Source organism: Panthera pardus, unplaced genomic scaffold (assembly GCF_024362965.1).
Source record: "Panthera pardus isolate Hobbes unplaced genomic scaffold, ASM2436296v1 HiC_scaffold_3, whole genome shotgun sequence".
In the NCBI taxonomy this organism is placed as follows: domain Eukaryota; kingdom Metazoa; phylum Chordata; class Mammalia; order Carnivora; family Felidae; genus Panthera; species Panthera pardus.
Window position 1 is genome coordinate 7,129,742 of NW_026526876.1, and position 26,649 is coordinate 7,156,390.

Genomic DNA, 26,649 nt, shown 5'->3' on the forward strand with positions numbered 1-26,649 from the left:
TAGAGAGAAGATGGTAAGAAAATCACAAGGGAGAACACCATACAAACTCGGTCTGGGCAGTGCACCCAGTAGCCCCTGGGTCTGTCTCTGGCCTCAACACCTTGTGCAAGGAACAGACCCAGTGCCAACCCTTCTTCCGGTCTCCCGGCACCCTCCTACCTCTTTCCCCGTTGCAATCTTTGGAATCATCCTGTCAGCCATGCCCTGCCTCCGGGACCAGCCAACAGCGTCTACTGGGCTTAGCTCCTTGTTGCTGACCAACCACGAGCTCCCAGATTCGTCAGAATCATTCCACCGCTGTGGAGGCCACCGTCAACTGCCTGATCAACCTGCACCTGCACGCCTCTTATACCTGTCTCTCCGGGCTTCTACCTGGATGCACTGATGCGGCTCCGGAGGGCTGGGCCACTTCTCCTCCCAGTTGGCAGAGAAGCGTGAGGGTGTCCAGTGTCTCTCGAAGTCACAAACCCAGCGGAGCTGATGCGCCTGTTCCAGAAGGCGCAGAAGCCATCCCGAGATGGGAGAGGTGAAGCCTGCCACGCCACGGAAGCTTCCACGCTTCTGGATGAGAAGCTGAACCAGGTCCTTCTGGATCCGCTTGCCCTGGGTCCCACGAGCACAGACCCCACCTCTGGGAATCCCGAGAACCACGTCCCATAGGGGCAGGTGAAACTCCTCAAGAAGAGGGTAACCAGCTGGCCCACCTCCGCAGGCTGGCCTGGCCGCCCCCAGGCTGGGCTAGGCGGGTAGCTCCTCCCCTTGTCAAGAACAAGAAGGGGACCCTGCACCTCCTTTCTGAGCATCCTGCTCACGTTGAGGTTTCAGCCTGAACTTACTTTTCCCTGCAGCCTCTAGGCAGCTTTTAACCACCCGGGACCAAATGGAAACAATAAAACTTCTTGTAGCAAAAGAAAAGAAAAAGGAAAAAAAAAAACTGCATGTAAATGGAGCCGCCCAGTTCAAACCCATGTTGTTCAAAGGTCAGCTGTATATTACAGAGCAAGGTGCTGCAAATGTGAGTTCATTTTTAAACAAAGGGGAATTTTCAGGGGGGACCACAGAGGACACCTTGGGTGCTGTTCAGATCCCCTCTCCAGGCCCAGGCCCTCTTACCACCCTCCCATCCCCCCTGGGCTAGACACATTGGCTGCTGATGAAACACAGCTGCCTGCCTCTTGGGGGAACAGCTGCGGCCAGAGAGCCCCTCGCCCAAGGTCATGCCCCTCCCCTCCGACAGCCCACATCCACGTGCACGTTTGAGAAGATGGGGCTCAGAGGTACCCTGGGCCACGCTGCCTGTGGCTGGGGGCTTCCCGGGAAGAGTGCTGGGCCAGGGTCTCAAGACCCCAGACTGTTCCAGTTCTTTCTGGGATCTCTCCCTGGGACTGTGGTGAGCCTGTCACCTCATTTCCGTTTTCCTCCCTTTCTTCATCTGCAAAACAAAGAGCTTGGCTAGCTCAGACCAGATCAGATGTTGCCAACGGATCGCCTGCAGGGCAGACCTGACCCCCTGTTTATCGGATGAGTGTGGAGTTTGAGAGCAGGTGGTAACTCTGAAGTTGGGCGTTTTACAGACACGCCGCGATTTTCAGCTCTTGTCTGCGTGGGGCGAGCGCTCTTACGGAGTCCGCTTTTCCACTGGGCAGCGCTGGATGGGGTGCTGGTGACCCCCTTGTGGGACCCCAGCCTGGCCGGTCTTCCGTTTTTCTTCCCCGGCCCCTGAAAGCGTTCAGTCCTGCCACCTGCACCAGAGGGTCGCCGGCGTCCTACCCGATGCCAAAAACACCTGGGAGGCCAGGGTCTCAACGCTTGGTTGCCGTTTTGTTTGCCAAAGCTGAGTGCCCTCAAAGGAGACTCTTTAGAAAGAGGGGTCAGAGAAAGACCGCCCTTTCCCGAAGCATCCTGAACGTGATACCGCAAAACAGTTCTCTCGCTTCTTGCAGCTGAGATGCCTCTAGGTAGCCCAGCTTCCAGATTGTGGAAACCGGTGGTTTCCAAACCTGGTCAACCATCAGAATCACGGGGCGGGGGGAGCTTGCTAAGGAAGCAAATCATAGGCCCCATCCCGCTTCGCGATTCGGATTCAGTAGTGGGAGGTGAGGCCTGGGAAGCTGCATGTAACAAGAGCCCCAGGTATCTAACAGGCGAAGACTTTACAGCACGCTTTAACAGACACTGGGCTTCTCTATTTTCCAGCAGCCTCAGTAGCCAGGAGACGCTGTGTTAGAGGAGACTGGTGGGAAAGCCCCAAAGAGCTGGAAAACCCGAACTCCTTTGCCTCTAGAAAGTTCCCTCGGGGCACGTGGGTGGCTCAGTAGGTTAAGCGTCCGGCTCAGGTCGTGATCCCACGGTGAGTTGGCGTGTGGGGCTCTGGGCTGACAGCTCAGAGTCCAGAACCTGCTTCAGGGTCTGTGTCTCCCTGTCTCTCTCTGCCCCTCTGTCGCTCTCTGTCTCTCTCAAAAATAAACATTAAAGAAAAGAAATCAATCTGATGGAGCAAAAAAGAGGCCGCCTGTCATCCAGGAAGCCTCATTTTGCACCAACGGTCCCCTAATGAGTCCAAATGTATCAATCTCGTTACTGCATGTTTGTGTTCCCTCCCACACCAAAATTCACATGTTGAAATCCTACCCTCCATGTGATGGCATTAGGAGGCAGGGCCTTTCGGGAGTGATTAGGCCATGAGGGTGAAGCCTCATGGAGGGGGTGGAGCCTCATGAAGGGGTGGAGCCTCGTGAAGGGGGTGGTCTCATGAAGGGGGTGGAGCCTCATGTAGGCAGTGGAGCCTCGTGAAGGGGTGGAGCCTTATGAAGGGGGTGGAGCCTCATGAAGGGGTGGAGCCTTCTTAAGGGGGTGGAGCCTTCTTAAGGGGTGGAGCCTCATGGCGGGGGTGGGCCTCACGAAGGGGTGGAGCCTCATGGAGGCGTGGAGCCTCGTGAAGGGGAGGGGCCTTGTGAAGGGGGTGGAGCCTCATGAAGGGGTGGAGCCTTCTTAAGGGGTGGAGCCTCATGGAGGGGGTGGGGCCTCATGAAGGGGTGGAGCCTCGTGGAGGGGTGGAGCCTCATGAAGGGGAGGGGCCTTGCAAAGGGGGTGGAGCCTCCTGAAGGCCGGGGGGGGGGGTCTCGTGAAGGGGGTGGAGCCTCGTGTAGGCGGTGGAGCCTCATGAAGGGGGTGGAGACTCATGAAGGGGTGGAGTCTCGTGAAGGGGGTGAAGCCTCATGTAGGCAGTGGAGCCTCATGAAGGGGTGGTGCCTCATGAAGGGGGTGGAGCCCCATGAAGGGGTGGGGCCCTGTGAAGGGGTGGAGCCTCATGGTGGGGGTGGGGCCTCGTGAAGGGGTGGAGCCTCATTAAGGAATTAGTGTCCTATTAAGAAGAGGCTCCATGGAGGTCCCTTGTCCCACCTGCCATGTGGACACAGTGAGGGGACAGCCATCTGTGAACCAGGGTGTGCCTCACCACACACCAAATCTGCGGGCACCGTGATCTTGGACTTGCCAGCCTCCAGAGGTGTGAGAAGTGCCTCTGGTGTTTATAGGCCACCAGGTCTGTGGCATTCTGTACAACAGCCCAGACGGACTTAAGATGCTGGTCTACTGCTGAAAAGGGAAAGAAATGAAGGTGATTTTCATGCCGTAGGGAAGTGAGCTGCATTTCTCCAAAAATCCAGAGCGGGAGCTGAAGCCTAAAACGCACCCGCCTTTGGGGAGTCGGTTACTCACGGATGTGCGATGCGTCTGAAGCTGGCGAAGGGGCCCTGGATACGCTGCCGCAGCTCCTGTGCCCAGCGGAGACCCCCGGCCACGGTGGGCATGTTCTTGTGCACGGCGGCGAACCCTGGGGACACGGCACAGGCAGACTGAAGGAGGCCCGCCCCCGGCCCCACTCTGCCCAGGAATACCCGCCCCCCCCCCCCTACTTTTTGCCTCAGTACCTCCACCTGCTAAAGTCACCCTGTGCCCACACTGAGATGGGGGTGGGTCCCGGGAGATCGGCCTGTAGGCTAAGGAGTGAGGAGGAGGGGCCTGGGGGAGAACACCAAATGGGGTCCGAGGACAGGGGTGCCCAGCCCAGCGCTGCCCCTCACTGGCTTTCTGACTCCACACCTGGGACTTTCCACCTGCCTGCACATCAGCATCACCTGGGGGCTCTTAAAAAAATCCCTGGGCACCTGGGTGGCTCAGTGGGTTAAAACATCTGACTCTTGATTTCAGCTCAGGTCATGATCTCACAGATCATGGGATCCAGCCCTGCTTGGGGCTCTGGGCTGACAGTGTGGAGCCTGCTTGGGATTCTCTCTCTCCACCTCCCCCTCTTTGCCCCCCCCTCCTGCTTTCTCTCTCTCTCTCTCTCTCTTAAATAAATAAATAAATAAATAAATAAACAAACAAACTTAAAAAAATTACTAATGCTTGGACCCTGACTCAGCCATTCTGACTTAATTGGTCTGGGTGGGGCCCAGTCATCTGTATTTTTAAAAGCTCTGGAGATGATTTCAATTGCACATTCAGGGTTGAAAACACTGCCTTAAACAGACAATAGAATCTCTTTGGGCCTCCGTTTTTTCATCTATAAAATGGGAATACTATCTTCTCTGCTTCATTTCCAGGGTTTCTGTGAAAATTCACTAAGATGATGAATGAGACAGGTCGTGTGGGTTGTGAATCACTTGCCCAGCGTCAGCACAGCCTGGATCCTCTTACTTTAGTCCAAACAGTGGGTTTCTTTGCTCACAATTACTTGTCAGGATTCAACAGTGATTAGATTTCATTTTTTAAGACACATCTTTAAAACTTATTTTTTCAGTTTATTTAATTTGAGAAAGAGAGAGTGGGGAGAGGAGCAGAGAGAGAGAGGGACAGAGAGAATCCCAAGCAGGTTCCGCACTGTCAGTGCAGAGACCGACGTGGGGCTCAGACTCACGGATGTGAGGTCATGACCTGAGCTGAAACCAAGAGTTGGACACTTAACCGACTGAGCCACCCAGGTGCCCCTGGATTCCATTTCTTGAAAAAAATCTCAGTTGGAAGAGTTGGCAAGAACCAGCCACCACTTCTAACTAGCAAGTGTAGCTGAATAGTGGTCTCTTCCTTATTTTACCACAGACCCCACTGCTCCCTGATGTCATACCCTCAGCCCTGATCTGTTACAGTCACATTCTGCCCGGCCTCCACAGCAGGGCAAAATGCTAAGATGACACCAATGACCCTAACCCTTGCATAATCCTCTCCTCTTCAGTGTGTGTGTGGAGGGGGTGGGGAACCAGATACGATCGAGAAATCACTCCAGTGATGACGCTATGTTAGATAGCAAAAGAGAGATGATCCTGGGTGGGCCTGACTTAATCAGGTGAGTCCTTTTAAAGCAGAACGTTTTCTCTGGTGGCTGGAAGGAGAAGTCAGGGATTCAGGAAGCCATACCTGGCCTGAAGATGGAGGCATGGGCGTGCCAGCCAGTCACTAAGTGGCCCCCCCAGCCCCCCCCCCCCCCCCCCCCCCCCCCCGCTGGCCAACAGCCAACGAGGAATTGCAGACCTCGGGGCTACAGTCACAAGGCACTGGATTCTCCCAACGAAATGAGCTCGAAAGCGTATTCCCCCTACTCCCCGGGACCTCCTGATGAGAACTTGGCCCTGGTCAACGCTGTGATTTCAGCCCTGGGCCACTCTCAGTGGAGATCAAGGCACATCATGCTGGGCTCCGACCTACAGAACTTTAGAAACGTTTGTTTCTAAAGTTTATTTATTTTGAGAGAGAGAGAGAAAGGGAAAGCACACAAGCAGGGGAGGGGCAAAGAGACAGAGAGAGAGAAGGAGAGAAAGAATCCCAAGCAGGCTCCATGCTGTCAGTGTAGAGCCCAACGTGGGGCTCAAATTTATGAACCATGAGATCATGACCTGAGCAGAAACCAAGAGTCGGACACTCAATCAACTGAGCCACCCAGGCGCCCCTAAGAAGCAGTTCTTCATGACCTCCCTGGGAACTTGCAAACCTCTTTATATAGTGGTCCTACTACTCTGTTGCTTAAAAACCCTGGAAAATTTCCCGTTACCCAAAGAATGAACTCCAAATTCCTAAATATGGCACTCAAAGAAGGTGATAATGTTGCCCCAAACTCTGTGACTAACATAATCTCCCCATGTAACCTCGTTTGGCTGAGGCAGGTGCCACCCTCACCTTCCTCTCCTGTCTCTGCTTCAGAGGCCTTTGCCATTTCTCCCTGGCTGTCTATCCCCCGACCTTGCAGGGCTCAGCTCAAGGCCACCTACCCCACACACTCCCCTCAGACCTCCCGGCCATAAGCTGTCTTGTTTCGTTACCGTTCGCTGCGACTCAAGTTGAACATCGCCTGTGTTCTCTGCTCTGCATTACTGTTAAGCCTGTTCATGTCTGATGTGTTCCTTGAAGAACAACCCTTTAGTATTAATTACTTTATCCCTTACCCTGGCCTGCTTCTGTATACAGTGCCCACAGAGGTGCCCCGCCTATAGTGAGGATTCAAGAAATGCTTGTAGAGCAGAACTGGACTTGTGTTTGACTTCAGATCAGGTAAGTCAGGGCATCTAAGAATTGTGGCAAAAATGGAGACATCATGGGGCACCTGGGAGGCTCAGTCTGTTAAGCGTCCGAGTTCGGCTCGGGTCATGATCTCCGGTCCGTGGGTTTGAGCCCCACGTCGGGCTCTGTGCTGACAGCTTGGAGCCTGGAGCCTGCTTCGGAATCTGTGCCTCCCTCTCTTTCTGCCCCTCCCCTGCTCATGCTCTTTCTCTCTCTTTCTCTCAAAAATAAATAAAGGTTAGAAAAAATTTTTTTTTCAAGAATGGAGACATCACACCTCGGCACGGACCCGCGCTTTGTCAGCCTCCTGCAGGGTCCCCCCTCCAGAAGCAGGGTTTGCTATGGTGTCAGAAGGGAGCAGAAACTTTCCCCAGGCATGTAGAAATCCTTTGTGGAACTAAGGTACGCTGGAGATTGATCAGTGTGGCAACACTGATCAAGGGTCAACTCACGCATGGTGCTAAGGTCTCAGCCAGAAGCAGTCGGGACTTCAGTGCTCTGGGTCGGCTGCCAGTCGCAGCCCCAGACACAGGGAAATGCGCGGGTCAGTGAATTCTACAATTACCCAAGGCGGCCTGAGATTTCAAGCAGGAAGACTGTGCTCTCTTTTCTGGGAGGATGTCATGGACCCACCGTGGCCATTTAATGGGCACAAGAGGGTTGAGCTGCACCCTTGCTGGTAACAGAACTCCCCCATTCAAATCCGCTCGCCACAAACCTACCAAGTTCCGCCTCCTCCTGGACGCGCTGACTGTAGATCACCCTCACGGTATCCAGGTCTTTGTGGAACATTCGGACGAACAGCAGGTACTTTTCAGATGCATCCTGCGCTATCAGCGGTCTTTCCAGAAGGTTCCCTGCTAGGTCTAGCAGCTGCGGAGGAGGCAGAGAGAGAAGAAGAAAAAGTCACAGATCCAACCTTTCTAAGGTTACAGCTTGTTTCCTGGCTATTTCTTTCAGATGTCTGCTGGCGGCAGAGGGTCGAAAACTGTTGAGTCAATGATTATAAATAGGTGGCTATTCATAGTCGCCCCTCCCTCCTTTGCTTCTAAAGGAGAAGGAGACCTGTCTGCTGAATTACCCGCCAGACTCTCATGTGTTGAGAGACCCTGAGTAAAGGATTAAACAAAGAGAAAGCTAAAGATGTCAGAGAGCTGATCTTCATTAAAAAAAGAGAACTAAAACAGAAATAGAGATGAGGTAAAGAAGCTAACTGAGCTAGGGGTGCTTGGGTGGCTCAGTTGGCTAAGCATCTGACTCTTGATTTCGGCTCAGGTCACGATCTCACGGTTCATGAGTTCGAGCCCTGCATCCGGCTGTGTGCCGACAGCACAGAGCCTGCTTGGGAGTCTCTCTCTCCCTTGCTCTCTGCCCCTCCCCTGCTCCCTCTCTCTCCCAAAATAAATAAGTAAACTAAAAAAAAAAACCCTACGTGGGCCAGGTGTTGGGGAGAATGTGGAAGGCTCAAATTTGAGGGTGGCGAGCAAGAAATAAGTTTCAGAGAGAACTAATTCTGGAACTAATTTCCGGAATGAGTTCAAAGGCTTGGAGAGAGGAATCCTACAAGTGTTTCCCCATGAGTTATGGGGCCGCACTGTTTATGAAAGGTCATGTGTCTCTATGCTCGATGGCTAACGAAGGCTGGCATGCTGGATCACCCACTATCCCAGAATGGCACGGACTCACCCACCCAGGGCTTGAGCCTCTTCGACAACTGTCTCACTGGTCATCGAGGCTACCCAAGGACATTTTCAGCGCCTGGACACTCATCGACTTCTTGGAGAAGTCCATTCCACCTTTCACAGAAATCTCTCTCCTCCACGGAGCCCAAATTGGCCTCCTTATAACTGCCACCGGTCAGTCCTTGTTCTAATCTTCAAGTCTTTACAGAGTTGAAGTTCCTTTGCAGTTTAGAGAAGATCGGTCACGTGCCGTGAAGGCATCGTGCCTCACGACTCAGAAGTCTCAGTGTGCACCCACTGTCCACTTGTCCTGTGCCTTCTCCTCCCTATTCCTGCTCCAGCTGGCCCCTGATGGACTTCAGCAGCTGGTAGCTGAACCCTACAACCACTTATGGGGGGGTTTGCTCCGGCTTGAATCAGCCCTGCAGCACTGGTTAAATAGCCCAGGTTTTCAGGGGGGCGACCGCAAGTAGACTTCACTTCTAATGGGCACGCTCAGGATAAGGCCCAGAGAGAACATTCTAGAATAAACTTTTTTGGAAAGTATTTTCACATCGTCGTGTTTCTAGAAAAGCATTAATGATCAACCTGAGAGCCCTAGTTCTGCCCAGTCCCTTTGCCTAGTTCTCCCGTGACACCGTTCTAGAAGATCCACAGGAACAATTGACATCTACAGGGACAAACCATTGGAAGAGGGGCCTTGTCCCCCTCAGCTGAGGGTGGGGACAGAATGGAGCACAGTGGCGGCTCCTACCCGTCTGCCCCCCACTACACAAACCTTAAAGGCATGCTCCAAACCGGGGGCATCATCGAAGGCTTGAATGAAGATGGTCCCCAGCCCTCGGTCAAGATCTTCTACTCTCTGGCGAAATTCGGACACGTCATTTTCGAATTCCTATAGAGACATCACGTGGACGTAGGATGAACGTGAGCTCCTCAAGGCCAATCCCACTATGCTCTTTACTACCACCTATGTGCTTGAATTGGCTACACCCAGGACTTACTTTAAGTTTCTAAAATTCACCCTGGCATGGCTTTGTTTCTATCCATGCAGTGACCCTATTACTGCAGTATTGTTTTCCTGGATGCCACTTTCCTGGTAAATTGAGTCCGGTGTGAGCTTGGCTCCTTGTCACCCCCTTTCGGGGCCCCTCTCCCACCTTCTGAAGTCCCTTCTCTCACCCCCAGTGCTAGCTCATGTCACCCCAGAAGCCACCTCAGCGCCAACAGCCCCGGCAGTAAGGCTATTGTATCATTACCTCCTACTTTCCTTCCTGCCCCAAGTCAAAATCCTCCCAAATACTGTGTTTTGTCAGACGGCCCCAAGTGTGTTCTCTTTCTTAGAGCGTAGCCATTGTCAAAGAAACTTTTATTTGTGGAATCATTATTACCTGTTATTATCGCTTTCCAACACTGATGCATCGCCTTACAAAAAAGACAAAGAAAACCAGAACAGCGTAGTGTTTTTCTACTTCCCAAACCCAAGCACATTAATACTAGTATGTTTCCTTGTGGGTAGGATTTGGTGTGTTTTCAGATTATCACTCTGTAGCAAACACACAGTATATATCCTGTTTTCTCATATGCCACCGCCCCCCCCCCCCTTTTTTTTTTTCCACCTGAGACTCATGGAATTTTTAGAAAGTGATCCCTTCTGGGTTTGGCCAGCGAATCACCCAAGGTCTGGAGGTGCTCAGAGTAGATTTCTGCTCAATTTCTTTCTCCACTTCCCCTGGTATATTCTTGTGATTCCTTCTCCCCTAATTCAGCCCCTCCTAACAGGCATGCCATTCCCTGCTTCCGTCCTGACCCTTCTGCTTTTTTGTTTTGTTTTGTTTTGTTTTTCCTGCTGCAGGCTTGGACCCACGGGTCCAGAATCCTGGGCTACAGGTGACATGTGGGATCCTGGAAACTGCAACTCTGGCCCTTTCCTCTGCCTGAAGACTCCCTGGGGGACCAGGGTCAGCTCAGAACAACTCAGCCTCTGTTTCACTTCCCCCTCCCCAAGCCACTAATGAAATTCTGCCCGGGTGCGCCTGGCCTCCGCGGAGCTCGAAGCTGAAAGCTTTGCACGCGGCCCCCCACCATCAACCCGTACACGTCTCAGCATCTCTGGAACCCTGGGTATCATCAGTCTGGAGCAGTCAGCCGTTAGAAAAGGCCTTTCCTGAACTTTCTCCTGACAAAGAGAATAACTGGGAGTGGTCTCTTAATACAACCACCGGAGCCCCGGGAACCAAAGGAAATACACAAGGAAAATGCAAGTAAACACCCAGACCCTACCGCCTCGAGGCATCTGAGAAAGAGAAAAAGCTTGTGAGTTAGCCTTTCCAAGCCTTACCGTGCTCTGGGGGTCCAAGCAGTCATAGGGGGCCTCTGTAAAGACCCTGTACATCTCTTGAAATTCGTCGTACATTTGCTGGACCTGCCGACTCAGGGCACTCCCTCTGATGCCACTAAACTCAAGCTTTCCCAGCGTGTGGAAATCCAGGGTTGTCTTCAGAAGATCCTATAGGGCCAGTTCACAAAATAGTTAAAATACTAAGAGCAGGAGGAGATAACACTCAGATGAGTATGGGAAGGGCTAGAAATCATGGGGAGCGTGGGTGGTTGCTTAGGAAAATAGGAAGGCTGATGGGTATCGTAGCCTTATTATTAGATTGGCTTGGTATAAATAACTTGGCTAAACTCACAAAGCAAAGAGGAAGCACAGGTAAATAGAATTCACACAGACAAGAAAAAAACCACATGTATATTTCAGCCTCTTTCCGGGTTCTCTAATAGATAACAAACTATAACGACATTATTTACGTGACTGGTGGGTTTACTTCTGTTTTTTTTTTAATTTTTTTTTTAGTGTTTTGTTTATTTTTGAGACAGAGAGAGACAGAGCGTGAGCAGGGGAGGGGCAGAGAGAGAGCGAGACACGGAATCCAAAGCAGGCTCCAGGCTCTGAGCTGTCAGCACAGAGCCCCGACGCGGGGCTCGAGCTCACAAACTGTGAGATCATGACCTGAGCCGAAGTCGGACGCTTAACTGACCGAGCCACCCAGGCGCCCCTAATTTTTTTTAAAAAATCCATGTCGGGGTGCCTGGGTGGCTCCGCCAGCTGAGCGTCTGGCTCCTGGTTTCAGATCAGGGCGTGATCTCGCGGTTCATGAGTTCGAGCCTCGCATCCGGCTCTGCTGACAGGGCAGAGCCGGCTTGGGATTCTCTCTCTCCCTCTGCTCCTGCCCACCTCTCTCTCTCTCTCGCTCTCTCTCAATAAATAAATAAACTTCAAAAAAATAAAAATAAATCCATTTCAAGGAAAACACATTATCTGGCTCCAGAAGCACAGCTATCTTAAGGGATATTGACAGAAAACAGATCCTTCAAAAGGTCTCAAGGACAAGCCAAGAGGGAGACACCGATATTCTCAGCAACCACTCCTGCGAGAGAAGGAATCTGCCATGTGGTTGGCTGGGTGACAGTGAGCAAGTTACTGGGCATCTCTGTTGGGTTTCTTCATCTGCAACAGGATAATAATGGCTGGAGTGAAAGCAGTCCGGGTTGGCTTAGGGTTTAGGCCAGTGCTTGGCACACGGCAAGTACACAGTACGGGCGTCTTGCTGTCACTGTTGTCGTTGATACGGCAGTGCCCCAGCTGTGCTCAGAATTAAGTGACAGGTGGACAGCGCACAGCCTCGGGGAGGAGCCCCTCCCAAGTCCACAGAAGCCGCTTCATCGGACGGGAGCCTTCAGAAGACACTACTGTGACAGATTGTGTTTTTCCCTCGCACACGCTCATCTGAAGTCACAGAACCTGCAAACCCAGCCTTTCTTCCAATCTAGGTGCAGACCTCTTCCAACAGGAAAGAGGAGGGTAACTCTGACCTTTGGGTGCTTCTGGCAAACGCTGGGAGGGGGTCCTCCACCCTAAGGGAGATTGGAGGGCAGGTAGAGGGAACACCGTGTCACAATGCAGAAAACCCAGTGGGTCCTGAGTCCACTCCGGGAAATCCCCGCTGCCAATGGCCACTGCGACGGGTTGAGCCATCAGGCTGGTGAGAGGCTGCTCGACTCCCTTCCCTTCCTGGGACGCCATGTCCAACGGCAGTGACAGAGCCACTGGGAAGTGGTGAGACGGGACTGGTTTGCCCCACGTTGCCAGGAGGGCACCTGGCAGCCTGGGGCAGCCCATCTAACCACCCCCCCCTCCACCCCCGTTTTTCTTGCTATGCTCAGGCATGGCTGTTGGCGAGCAGCTCAAGTCCGGGAGGAGAGAAGAGGAAAGAACCAGCTGAGGAAAGGAAGACGTCACCCAGACCAGGGGGTCTTGCCTCTGCTGGTGGGAAATGGGGCAGTCTTTACTTAAAAACACGTTTCAATTTCATATATCCGCAGGAGAACAGAAAAGAATCTGATTTAAATGAAATCGACTTAGATCGCAATTCATGTCCATTCAACAAGTTGTGCTTAGCTGTGATCAGTCAAGTGGGGGCAAACGTACGTGTGCTGTGGAATGTCACCTGGGTACCCATCTTTCGTAATCCCGTGGAAGTCAGTTTCAAGTTTTGGGAAGATGCTCTGGATCCATGTTAAAAGACAGACGGATCTGGGTATGTTTGGTTACATCGGAAAACCAGATGGTCATTTAGTTGTACTGTTTTGTTCTCAAGAATACTTGAAGCATGGTCTTGGGTCCCAGAGGTACCACTGTACCTTCAGCCCCTGGAAGGGTCCTAGACGCTGAAGGAATTCAAGGCAGAAATGTGCCTTTAACCGTTCGTGCCTTTAAATGTGCGTTTAAAAGGGCCTTGGTCAAATACGAGGCAGAACCTAGCCTGGTCCTACTGTGAGGGCAGAAATAAGGCAGATGAGTGAACAGGGCAAAAGTAGTAGTTTTGGTCTCAACTCGTGGGCTGAACGTATAAAATGACTTGCACTTGGCCATTTTGGCAATTCCACATGGTTCCACTTCATAAAACAGAACCGTCTAATACCCAGAAATGCCCGACTATAGAATGGAATGCCAAGAGAGATAGTGAGCTCCCCATCACGGCATGGATTTTAGTAGAGGTTTGAGATCAGGGGCACTGTAGAGACGATTCCTGAATCGGGTGGAAAATCGTCTCCCAACTGTGGAAACTGATTCATCCTAACGATGGTTTCCATGTCGTTGATTCTCAAAATATTTGAATGCAAGTCCTTTTCGTTATTGAGAAGTCCTCATGAAACAGATAAAAGGCAGTTAAAACCAAAATGAGGCTTAAATAATATTTTCAGCATATCCATTTTTATTCAGCCCGCCAGTACACACAGGAAATTCACTCTGCTCTGTACTGGCTGAAAACGTTGACCTCAGGAGCACAGGCATCATGGAAAGAGCTGAGGATCCAGGACCCCAAGTCCCTGGGTCCACACAACCCTGGGCTGCCACTCCCTACCCACGCGGCTTAAAGCAAGACCCTAATTAAACCTCACTCTCCTAACCTGCAAAAGGGTTGGCTAACACCTGATTTGCCGTGGGGTTACCGAGTGTTCCACGGGAAGTGCTTTGGAGTGACTTCCATCCACAGAAGCCGCTGTCGTTAATTACCATCTCGCTGATGTCATTAGATCGGGTTGGTGGGTAAGAGATGTCTAACGGCGGATGGACCGCTGCTCCCTCCCAGCCGGATCCCAAAAAGACCATGGGGTCCCCGGCAACCGACTGGCAGATTGGGTCCTATTCTTTGGAGCAATGGGGCAACCTCTAATGGGGTGCCGGGGGAGAGCTCCGTTTGTGCCCTGGCCCCGCGAGGCGTGGCGACAAAGTCGGGGATCGTGGCTATCCCCACGCACACAAGCCTGTCCTCCACCGAGAGGGGACACCACCCATCTGCAAGGAAATGTCTTCAGAATTCATTAAGAGAGAGCACAAAGCAGGCGTTCGGAGAAGGTCGTGGGGAAAAAGACTGTTTTCTTTACCTTTCGAACGGTGGCTGACGTTACGCGGCTAATGGTCTCCTGCGTGGCCACATGCCCAGGCCAGGCTGAGAGGGAAGCCGCCCCAATTAGGCCCCAGTGAAGGAGGCAGCAGCCCGGCCACCGATGGGGGAAGGAGGGAAGGGAATGCAGTGCATATTAGGTCAGCTGATTACCTCTCTCCCCGCTAATCACCTCGCAGAAAGCCTCAGCAGGAAATCATTTTGTCTCCAAGTGAATCCCAGCTTTGCAGCAATTTTATAATGAAAGAAATGAGGGTTCTCTCCAAGCTGCTCAGGGCATTGTTTGTAGGGAAGAGGCTGCAGGCAGAAACGAACGGAAGGTGGCGGGTGGGGGGGGGGGGGGGTGGTCTGCAGCATCTACTGACTAGGGCACAAAAATGAGCTCAGTGTGGGGTGTGTGTGTGTGTGTGTGTGTGTGTGTGTGTGTGTGCACGTGGCGTGGGTGTGTGCAGCGTGCATTCACGTGGTGGGGGGCACGCGCGTGCGCACTGGTAAGGCAATAGTAAGGCAGGGTGAGGGGATCAGGAGGCAGCCGAACCCCTCTTCTTCCCTTTGACTTTTGACTGTTGGAGTTGCAAAGATTTTATGTACTTTTGGGAGTTCCTTAGCGAGTCATAAAGTCAAATAAATAAGGCCCCCTCGTGGACGGGGGGGGGAGGGATATAATTTTACCCAAATGACTTATTTTGGAAAAAAAAAAAAAGGCCTAGGAACCAGGTGGTAGAAATAGGGTCTAAAAAGGCAGAGTCGGGTGTCTGAGGGCAGAAGGAAAACACAAAACCCTGGGGAATAGGGGGGCAGGACAGAGGGACAGGACCTTGAGATCTCCCCCCAGGAGATTCACAACTTTGGTGGAAAGACAAGACGCCCCTGGCTACAAATTGCAGCCAAACCTCCCAGAGCCGTGTGAACCCTGGGCAAGCGAATTTGTGCGTTGCCCTCAACGCACCTAGGCTCCTGCTGAATGTAGGCTACGGGCCAGAGCAGGATTCAGACTCTAGAAACAGGTTTGTTCTTCATTTTCCTCTTCTTCCTTTCGTTCCCCCAGGCTCGGCTCTATCCGAGATGAGCTGTATCCTGGCTGTGATGGGGAGGCGGGGGAGGGCGCGGTGCCCTACGAACCCAATCACTCTGCCTGCTGAGCGGTGCTCGGCACACGGCACACACAGGCTCCTGCCCGGCAGCCCCCTCCTCGCCCTGCCCCCATTTTTTGCTCCAGCAGGAGCCCAGAGGGAAGAGTCCATCTGCACAAGGAGACTTTCTTGTGAAAAGGCGAGGGAGGGAAAGCCATACAAATCAGAGGGGAAAAGAAATCCAAGGGAACGATGGAGATGAAAAACAGGCCCTTTTACAACATAACCCTGGACGTGAACGTGCCGAAGAGTAAAGGTATTGGTGTCATTTTTTTAACTTGGCTGCGTGCGTTTATTAATGGCAGACACCCACATCTCGGCAGCTGCATTATTAGAACGGCAAGATGAATAAGGCGAGGTTCATGCTAATTCTTGCTGGAGAGAAGCAGATTAATCCCATTTCAAACAGGCATTGATCACAGAGATACACGGAATGTTAACTAAAGGGCTACATGAAATATGCTCCCGGAAGATCAATAACTCCGTGTCCTCTGTGCTGAGACGGGTAGGGGGGCGACAGGGGAGCCGGAGGGCACAGGGAGGAGTGAGAGCCAACATTTGGGAGATGAAACCGGGAGGAGGGGAGCAAACACTGGCCTGGGGGAAGGGGGGGGCAGCCACAGGATTGGGAAGATCACGGAAATGTAGGGCGAACAATGAGGTGAGGAAAACAGAAAAGGGAGGGAGAAAAAGAGAGAGAGAGAAAGAGAAAGAGCAAGAAAGAGAAAAGGAAGGAAGGATAGGAAAGAGAAAGAAAGAAGACAGGAAAGAAGGAAAAGAGAAAGGGAAAGAGAAAGAAAGAGGAAGGAAGAAGGGAAAGAGAAAGAAAAGAAAAAGAAAGGAGGGAAGGATGGGAAAGAGAGAAAGAAGAAAGGAAGAAAGGGAAAGAGAAAGAAAGAAAGAAAAAAGAAGGAAGGGAATGAGAAAGAGAAAAAGGAAGGAAGGGAAAGAGAGAAAGAAAGATGACAAAAGAGGAGGGGAAGGGGACAGGTAGAAAGGGGAGGAAGAGGCAAGGCAGCAGAGAAAAGAAATGCTGGGGTCTGAGGTAAGGGCTGAGAAGTAAACCATCTCGAAGGACAGGAAACTCGAGAGAGGGAGCCACAGAAAGGCCGAGAACGGTGACATTCAAGCCATCCCCTAATTAAATTGGGGCAACTGCTTTTTATGCCTCCGTGCCCTTGATTCGGAGGGAAAGAGCAGCTGTGAGCACTCTCGTGAGGGTAATGACTCCGGGGAGATGGGTGGCCATCAGTGCTTGTATTTACTGAATACACCCCGCAGATTAGCCGCCCTCATGTTAGAATAGCTGTCTATATGCAAAGTCACATCATGAGCATGTGTGCACAGGCCCGAGGCCCCGCCCCACAGTCGCTCTGACTGCAGAGGCAGGTTGGTGACTGTCTGTCACCTGGGCTCAAGCAGGGAAGGGGTTAGAGACTAGAGGGAGAGCTCCAGAGGCTGCCGGAGGAGGAGGCATTTGGGATAAAGCTAATGTCGATTATTTGCAGTCTCCGTGATCGGGTGAAGCATTTAGGGTGCGCCTTTCGCGAGATCTGGCTTCTGGTTTTCTCACGTATACGTTTTCTCTGTCTCTGTGGCCTTCCCCTTCTTTCCCTGGAGAATTCCCACTCCAGTTTCAAAATGTATTTCCTCGTGTGCTGCCCGCTTTCTCAGAGCCCCCTCTGGGTTAGGGAGCCCTTCTTTCCTGCTCCCAGGAACACCCCGATGTCGCTTCTGTCGTGGCATTTAATACACCTCAACGACATTCCCAGATTCTGTTGTCTTTCTGTCCCTGGATCTCATCCATCAGTGTGTCTACCTTCTCCTGAGCTATGGCTACTGGTCCACAGGCTTCTTGTAGACAAAGCCATCTTCCGGTCACCATGGTATCCCCAGTTCGCAGCTCGGTGCCTGGTGCATGGCGGGGCTGGGACAATGCTTCTTGAATTGGAATGCATGGATTCAATCCCATACTGTCTTGTCCTCATTATCCTACAAACTGTAGGGAGCACCTCTTCCCAACTGATCCCCCCCCACCCCACCCCACCTCTGCATTCTCAGATCTGTGCGGATCATAGATGGAAACATGATTCTGACTCCCTCTCGGTCCCCTTGGTCATTGTCCGAATCCTGACCCTGAATTTCTCCAATAAGTCCGTATTTCATTTGATGACGTCCATTGCAAAGTTCAGTCAGCAAATATCGAGGCATCAAGTGTGAAAACACCTGCTAACCACATTAAATTCTGAGGAATGAAAACCCATCAAAAGCAAAAGTCTCCTGTTTTCTCACCCTGGCCCTTAAACTAACATTCACATGAACTTTTACATCACTGCTGGGGGAGGGGGGCGTGGGGGGAGGGAGGGGGTGGAGCCACAACTTTGAGCCAAAAGTCCTACGTCTTTTGCACAGGGATTCGCTAGTCTTATGATTCTGGGAGCCACCTTGAGGGTGGGAGCATGGAAAAGGAGAAGTTCAAAGGAGTGGATTTGTTGAGCATGGCTAACTGCATCTAGATCGGTTCAGTTGCATTTCGCCCGTGGAATTTCTAGCAAGAATTTATTTGAAACAAAGTTTGAAGATTATGGGTAATTTGAAAACCGACTCAATTGGCTGGCCTTTCCCCCAAACGAGCCTATGATCAGAGTTGCCTACACTGCGACCAGAACCACCATCACATGAAAATGTCAAACCAGATATTTATTGACTCTTATTATGGGTTCTTCCAACCAACGGAGGGACTGGCCACCGTGCTGCTTTGGTCCTTTTCCTACTCTGATTTCGGATCCCTGGATGGCTCACCCCTGTACGGAGCTGGGAGCCTGATGTGAACGAGGACACTCACCTGCACCAGGAGCAGTCTCCCCAGGAAGCCATCCAGTCGCACGAAGACCAAGGAAGACTGGAAATCCCACTCCTTGACTTCCTGGTTCTCTTTGAAGTAAGTATGGAGATTCTCTCTTCTGTCCTGAAACATCTGCTTGAAGAAGTTCAAGGTGTCCATGACCACTTGCAGTTTTCTCTGACTTTCTTCCACCTCACTTCTCAGGAGGCCTTCTGGGTTGAGATAATTAGAAGCCTGGAACGCAAACAGATGGTTGTCGTGGAGCCTGCACACGGTGCAGGACACCCTACGGTTTTTGTCCATGTCCCAACTCTGATCTCAATAACCGCCCGCCATACTTTCCAGAAGCATGCTGTAGGAAACCTCTGACCCCATCCTCCGTTCTACCAGTGGACTGGGGCCTGGGCTCAAGCCAAACCGTCCACGATTGGCTCAGGGACAGACGGGTGCGTAAAGGAGCCATGGCAAACTTCTGTTGGGCCAGCTTGGGCTGGGAAAGGTGCTCTTTCCTGGGGGATTCTCTCATGACTAGTTGGCTTTCTATAGTAAAGTAATTCAAAAGCAAGAATTCTTTGAACCATAAGTATTCCCCTGTCTCCAAGAGCCTCGATCCTGTACAGCTGTGATGCTTAAGCTGTATGACAGCCGCCTTCGCCACCACAGGGCGGTGTCAAAGGTACCCTCGTCCTGGTGATGTTATCTTAGCTTTCCTGTCGGCCAGGGCTGGAGCCAGCCTTATCTTGGGGCTTTGAAGTACACAAACCAGTAAGTCATGCTAGTTGTTCTGTTGAGGCTGGTTTGGATTGGGCTTTCTTATACTTTCAACCGGAAAAGTCTTACAAAAATGCCGTGATGGAAGGGTGCTGACCTGGGAGCCAAACAACTGACTTCTGGTCCTGGATTGGGGGACCTTTGGCGACTCAGTTGACCTCCTCGAGCCTTAGCTCACATCTCTAAATATTAATAAGAAATTAATAAGGCTCTCCTTGCCCATCTCACAGGGTCCATCCAAAAATGGCTGAGGTCTTGGATGTCACAGCACTGGTAGGCTGCAACGTTCTGTTCTCCGTAGATGTTAGTTGTTACGAGTTACTCTTTATATATGTTCATTAGAGGTAAAAGAAGCCAATTTGGGAGACAGATCCCCGAAGCCTCATTAAGGCCCCTTGTTCTGTTGACACACAGACTCCTGAGGTTTATGCTGTGCTGGCTGGTGTTCCCAGAGGCCCCGAGGAGGAGTATGGACTATGTGGTCCAAGAAGCTGTTTCTCTGTAGCTCACAGGCCCTGAGTTCATAGCACGTGCAGGGCATGAGCATGTGGGATGTGGCCATCTGGCCGCCCTTTGAGACAGGTCCTCTGCTTTTTCCCATTGCACAGTGGGGAATGTGAGGCACAGAGCAGATACGTCACTTGCCCAGGCACACACGGCTAACCAGTGGTGACTCAGAATTAGGCACAAGGACGCCTGGCTCTCGGGGCAGCATTCTTAAGTGTTGGGCTTCCCTGTTGACCCTGGGCACTGATCACTAAGGAGGTCAAGACTCACCACACCCACCCTGTGCCTGACCCCGGGACTTGGGCAGAGGGGAAAGGAAGACCGGTCCTCCCAAGATTCTAGCACTACTGAGAACACCTTGGGAGTTACTGGCAGGTGACAGTAACACAATTTAAGTGTGAGACTCCTCCGACTTGAATGATTTCCCTGCCCTGAAGGAAACGCACCCTCTCCTCTTCCCTGTGACCCGGTGCCAGCCCCCTGGCGGGGGCAGTGGGGGGGTTGTCAGGAGCCCCCGACGGCTAACCTGCTGGATGAGGAGATTGCAGATTTCCTGGAGCAGCACCGTGAGCCGCCCTGGGGGAGCGGTAGGACCCGCACGTGGCCCAGATCAGACACACCACATGGAGCCAGAGGCCGCAGCCGTGGTTTCACCTCCGGAACTCCCAGGCTCTCGAGGATCTCCAGGTGGCGGGAGAGTGGCATCAGGTGTGTCCGGATGTCCTGCGCCTCTGTCAGAGCTGGAAGGGATTGGAGATGGTCACCTTCCCCGCTTGGGGCTCATGCCTACCGAGTGGAGCCCTGGTGCCTGGACGGAAGCTTCCGGGGAGCGGTGGCTGCCATTTCTGCTTAAACTAGAGGAGAGCAGAGGAAGCTGGTCCCCGAGAACTTTCTAGCTCTTTTTTTTTAATTTTTATTTTTAATTTATTTTGAGAGAGGGATAGAGCACAGGTGGGGGAGGGGCAGAGAGATGGCGGGGTGGGGCGGGGAGACAGAGACAGAGAATCCCAAGCAGGCTCCGTGCTGTCAGCGCAGAGCCCGACGCGGGGCTCGATCTCACGAACCATAAGATCATGACCTGAGCCGAAATCAAGAGTCGGATTCCTTAACTGACTTGAGCCACCCAGGCGTCCCAAACTTTCCAGCTCTTTTGAGGAAACACTGAGACCTGGAGAGCTCTGGACAGCTGAAATAATGGTCTGAGGAGTCTGTCTTACAAAAGTCCCGTATCTGGACACCTCCCTGGCTCTGCTGGCCCCAGTCCGGTGCCCTGTGTGGAGAAGATACTTTGCTGCTGGCCAACGCCATACAAAGTAGATGATTGGAAGGACAAGTTTTAGAGTCAGAAAGATCTACCTCCAAATGCCAACCCAGACGCTTCCCTGATGTGTGACCTTGGGCACGGCGAGTCGCTCTAACCTCAGAAAGAGGCGGAACAGGAGCTAATTTAAAGAATTCTTGCGAAGGTCTGTAGGCAGCACAAGGGGAGTGTCCCAGGAAAGGTCACGTCCCTGATAAACATTTTGCTAATCAAGTATCTCACTGAGCCCGTACCGAGGGGGAGGCAGGTGGGGAGAGAGAAATAACACAGACTGATGATGGCGGGGTTCTGCTGGATCTCAAAGCCAGGAAAATCTCCCCACCACTTCCTTTGACCACAGCCAAGGAAAGACAGGTGCCTTTCACTAGTCACCTTGTGGTGACGGAGAGAAGGGAAAGTAGGAAACCCAGTGGGTGGGGGACTAACTCTGCATATCACCACAGAGGCAGTGAAGAAGCCCACTGAGCAAAGTATCCCGGGAAGGGCCATTTATAAAGTTCTTTCCTGGGCAGATAATCAGGCGCTATGATGCGTGATCATGGCCTTTGTTATCTTACAGGCTCCGCACTCATTCATCCTAAAGGAAACCCAAAATGTACCTATTTAGTGAAGGTTCCGTGTGCCAGGCACTGATCCATTCACTAGACGTATCCCATCTCATAGCAGACCCCGGGCAGGAGCTTCGTTACTCTCCCATCACGAGTGAAGAAGTTAAGACCTGCCCACCATGCCTAGGGTCTTCTTCCCACGGTTATAGCGGAACAAAAGCAAGATCACCCCAGGTTTGTGGGGCTGAACCCTGGCTTGATGGCCGCGGGGCTCACCCCGCCAGGAGTTTGCAATGCGTGTACGTTTGCACTTTATATCTCCAACGGGAAGTCGTGTGTGTGTTGAATGGTTGAAAGTCAAATATCACAGTAAGTTGATGGGAGGGGTTGGTGAGAACATCAAAACCGCCGTGTGGGGGTGGGGGAGACGCAGCTCCAGCAGCCATGCTAATGGGCACATGCCCTAGTGTTCAGACACATGGGGAGGAAGGAGGCTGAGGACATCGGGCCAGAGAAGCTTTCTCTTTACGATACCTTCCCCCCACCCCCTCCCAAAAAAGCAAACCTTTCTTTAATCACATAAATAGGCATTCCCCTGATTTTTAAGAGCACGGTATTTGAGGGTTGGCTCGTCCAGTCCAGGGCGTGGTCACAACTTAGCTCACAAGGCAGATGAAGAAAGAAATGAACAAAGGTGGGTGAAACATAAGCAGCTCAGTCATAACAGGCTCTTCTGGGACCAAAGCCTTTGTTACGTGTAGCACTTGCCAATTTCCATGGCGTAGATACTGCTGACATTCCCACCATGTCAGATTTCAAGCTACCAGCTCGACTTTTCTGAGTGTTGGGAGGGGGGATTGAAAAGAGTTGCAGACAGCAGGTTCTCAAGAACCTGATGGCCAGTCCCCATTGGCTCCAGCCCACCTCTGGCCACTGACCTGCACACATTGCCACCAACAAAGAGCCAGACTGGTGACCAGGCTGTACTATGCCAATCCTGCCCCTGGTGGCCAGAGACTAGAATGCTCCTGCAGGGACCTGTTGGCTTCCTTTTTTCCCAAGGTTTCCTTCCACTGCTGACAATCTTGTTCCACACTGTTTCTCCACCCCTTTAACTCCCCTCTTTACTTTGCATCATTTTCCAATTTGCGCCCACTGATCCAGGAATGTTTCTTTTCCTCTCGTTCTCTTCAGTCCATCAGTGAGCCCAGGAACTACCCTGCTCATGACTAAGACAACTAACATTCATAGTGGGTCTCTTTAGGTTCAAGAAAGACAGATGCTCTTTGGGGTGCCTGGGTGGCTCAGTCAGTTAAGCGTCCAACTTCAGCTCAGGTCGTGATCTCGCGGTCTGTGAGTTCGAGCCCCGCGTTGGGCTCTGTGCTGACAGCTCAGAGCCTGGAGCCTGCTTCAGATTCTGTGTCTCCCTCTCCCTCTCTCTCTCTGCCCCTCTCCCACTCGCTCTGTCTCTCTCTCAAAAATAAATAAAAACATCTTAAAAATAAAAAAAAAAAGAAAGATGCTCTGAAATTAAATCGGAAATGGGAAAACTAACTGCCAGCCTCCAAAATCTTTTAAAAAATTTTTTCAAAGATTTTATTTTTAAGTAACCTCTACACCCAATGTGAGGCTGGAGCTCACGACCCCCAGATCTAGTCACGCGCTCTACCGACGGGGCCAGCCAGGCGCCCCTCTAAAATCTTTTTATTCTCAGAAGACCCCATCAAAATTTCTGACCAAGTCTTTGCCTAACTCCTATAATCAAAATTCCTTTTCTTGCATCATCAGAATTGAGTTACATATGTTTCAAGGATTTCTAATTTTGCTGTCGTGTTTATCCGTGATCATGATGACGGTATTGTTTTTTTCTCCTTTCTTCTCATTGCCAGCATTTACTCGACTGCAAAGAGCTTTCTGAAGCCCACCCGGGAAACCAAATCTTTTATAACTATTAATCAAGCAGAATGATTATAGTCTATTAATCTATTAATGTGCAAAATATATTTGGGGCTCTAAATAACGGACTCGTAAATATACTTTTAGCGCGTGTCATTTTATTTCAGGGCCCCGAACGTCAGTCATTTCCAGGTCTCCTTTATGGTAGCTGTCGTGCCTGCATACAACCTGTAATATTCCTTACTGAGTGCTTTTCTCAAAGTTGATGCACATTTTAACCTGAATAAAATATTAGATGAAAACTTTGAATCACTACCACAAACAGAAAACTGGCATCACTTGCCAAAAGCAGTTGCCCTTTGACACACTTAAATTTTTTTTCGGGGCGCCTGGGTGGTGCAGTCGGTTAAGCGTCCGACTTCAGCTCAGGTCACGATCTCACGGTCCGTGAGTTCGAGCCCCGCGTCGGGCTCTGGGCTGATGGCTCAGAGCCTGGAGCCTGCTTCCGATTCTGTGTCTCCCTCTCTCTCTGCCCCTCCCCCATTCATGCTCTGTCTCTCTCTGTCTCAAAAATAAATAAACGTTAAAAAAAAATTAAAAAAAAATTTTTTTTTCATGTTTTTATTTATTTTTGAAGGAGAGAGAGAGAGACAGAGCATGAGCAAGGGAGGAACAGAGAGAGAGGGAGACACAGAATCCGAAGCAGGATCCAGGCTCTAAGACGTCAGTTCGGAGCCCGACGTGGGGCTCGAACTCATGGACCGTGAGATCGTGACCTGAGCGGAAGTCGGACGCTTCACCGACTGAGCCACCCGGCGGCCCCAACCGTTTAACACGCTTTCAAACATACCTGTCCATACGTCTCCCACAATCACAGTGGTGGTGGCACGCATCCACTTTTGGGGACACCTGTCCCATCTGAACTACAGTATAACTTGGGAACAATGGCTGGTTCCTCTGGGACACAAAACCTCTCTGAGAAGCAATAATCGGGGGCCCCCAAGAGGGATCTTGTTCCAAGCCAGCTTTATGTGTTGGCAGAGTGATGTCTGTGATAATATTTTAGGGCCCAAAAGGACCTCAAAGACTAGTCACTTACGGCCACTCTCCTCTGTTAGTTAGCACATATCGGAACCCCCACCACTGGGACCTTTATTCCTTGAGCTGAGTGGTTTCCAAACCCCACGCCGTGGGGCTGAGATGGTGGGGCAGGGGTAGACCAGTGGGGTCTGGACACAGGACGCTCCCCTCTTTAACAGAGCAAATGTAGCTTGGTTAGTTTTACATTGTGGACTTCCGTAGATTGTACTTGAAGAAAGAGTTCTGATCGAGGAAAAAAACGTTTGAAAAACCACCACTTGAATTAAGCTTGAATCACATGAAATTACGGACGCCTTCAAAAGCACATTCTGACCTACCATGCTGAAGAGCTAGCGGGAGGAGGTTTGATAGGAGGGAGGAAAGAAGCAAAGGGTACAGACGGCGGGAGAGGGAGCCCCGAGAAAAATTTACCTACTTCTAATCATAGACTTTGCTAACTGCAATTTTGACAGGGGCCGATCTTGTCTGGGGCTCCGATGGCCAGTCCCATCCGACAGCAGGAACAGAAAAAAGCAGAACGGAGCTCGAAATGGAACAGAGACTTCTTCCAAGGAGCTAGGGGCGGAGGGACTTGGAATCCAGAGGTGAGAGGTCACAACATGCACGTGCACAGTACAACATGGTCAGAGAGCACTTCCACTTGTGTCATCCCCCAGCGGCCCAGGGAAGCCTCCGCGGGGAGTGCGGGGGCCACAACCGCGCTCCGCACTAAAGCTCAGAGAGGTTAGGTGACTTTGCCGGGGTCACAGAGCCTTGGCAACGCAAACAGACCACAAGGTGTCTGCTTTCCTGCTTCTAGATTTGGCACTCTCGTCACCAAGCTAGACCGTGTCGGGTGGGAGGGTTTCAGAGACCGGAAAACTGCAGAGGGAGAAGACAATTCAGCACTAAACAAGAAATGCGACGCCAGCGTGTTGAAAATACTCGCGCGTCCTCACCTGCTACGACATCTCTGCACATGGCTTGGAAAGCTGGGAAGTAGCTGCTGTGGACTCTGTCCAGGAGCCTGGCCATGCCCCTCACCTTTATCGCTCTCAGTTGGTTGTAAACGTGTTCCAGATCTTCAGCCCTACAACACCGTGGAGAGGGGTGAGTCCGGGCGGACATCGCGAAATGCAAGTCACGTTGTGATGACCCCCCCCCCCCCCCCCCCCGGACACAGAGGGGCCCTGCCTCCGGGTGCTTGCACACAGGCCGGAGCCAGCCCCACAGAGCGGGGCATCTGTTCCTGGAACAGTGAGGGCGAAAGCCTGGGTCGGGGACGCGGGTTCAAAGGGGCAGCTCCGGGAGGTAACGGCAGCGAACGCTGCTGTGACCATCTGGCGGCTCATCTCGGCAGCTGGAGGTCATTAGCTCTTGCAGTAAGGTCTGGAAGGCGGGGTGCGGGGGGTGTCGTCGGAACACAGCTGCCGGAGAAGGGCCCGTCAGCAGGTCAGAGGAACGGTCAGTGACGAGGCAAGAGGATGGGGCGTCTCAGCGCTGGGGCACACAGAGGGCCGGAGCCCTACCGGTACGCCTGGCCACGTGACAGGGACACTCTCGTTCAAGGCGAGAACAGGGGCGTCTGCCTCAAACATCTTTCTGTCTCCTTTTCAGTGAAGGAGTACTCGGCACGGCAATAAACAGAAGCAGGGAAACAGGAGAGCCGGAGGGGGAAGGAGTGGGAGCACTAGTCAGGTCTTTCCAGAATCCCTCAGGGGCTGGGACGCCCTGGAGGATGGGATTTCCAGCCCTCCGGATGACTGACTGGGCCCTAGGAAAGGCCGCTTTGCAGGCAGCCAATGGCCAGAACCCCAGATCTTTAACAAGAAGTGTGCATATGGCTTCGACTGTCCACGGAGGAGGGGATAGAGGAGTAGAAGACAAAACGTGACGGAGAGTTCATTACTTTTATATTTGGTTGAAAGCACCTTTGAAGAAATGTCAGCCGGTAGACAGATCATAGCTCAAGAAAGGAAAGACAGCTAAGCATTTTCCCGCGCTTGGGACACCTGTGTTGACCCAACCAGTGGTGAAAAGTCCCCGGGGGTGGGACCAGACTCAGTGGCTGCCCCTTCCCCCCAGGCCACCATCATCCCCGGTAAGACATCTACGCCCCAGGATTTGAGCATGCGCCTACCTGCTCTTCCAGAACTCCAACTCCGTCCTAGGGGTGGGGTTCTCCCCTTGTAGGAGGGGCTGGGAAGACTCTCTCTTGAGCACCCCCTGGACCCGGCGGCTCCACTGGATTACAGCGGACTCAATGGCATAGATGACTGACTTCTCTGTGCAATCCAAGCTGTGGAAGACACGACAAATCTCCCGGGTCTACTGGAAGT

General features: G+C 51.9%; 1 protein-coding gene across 1 annotated transcript in view; it reads right to left on the minus strand.

The window, feature by feature from the left end:
• Positions 1-26,649, minus strand: part of DNAH9 (dynein axonemal heavy chain 9) — a 333,637-nt gene that overhangs the window by 296,163 nt on the left and 10,825 nt on the right. Inside the window, 10 exon segments of the mRNA XM_053893249.1 lie at positions 3,721-3,835; positions 7,278-7,428; positions 9,016-9,132; positions 10,579-10,746; positions 18,188-18,421; positions 19,992-20,045; positions 20,047-20,094; positions 20,096-20,205; positions 25,270-25,400; positions 26,451-26,609. Of these exon segments, the coding sequence (XP_053749224.1) occupies positions 3,721-3,835; positions 7,278-7,428; positions 9,016-9,132; positions 10,579-10,746; positions 18,188-18,421; positions 19,992-20,045; positions 20,047-20,094; positions 20,096-20,205; positions 25,270-25,400; positions 26,451-26,609 (1,287 nt within the window).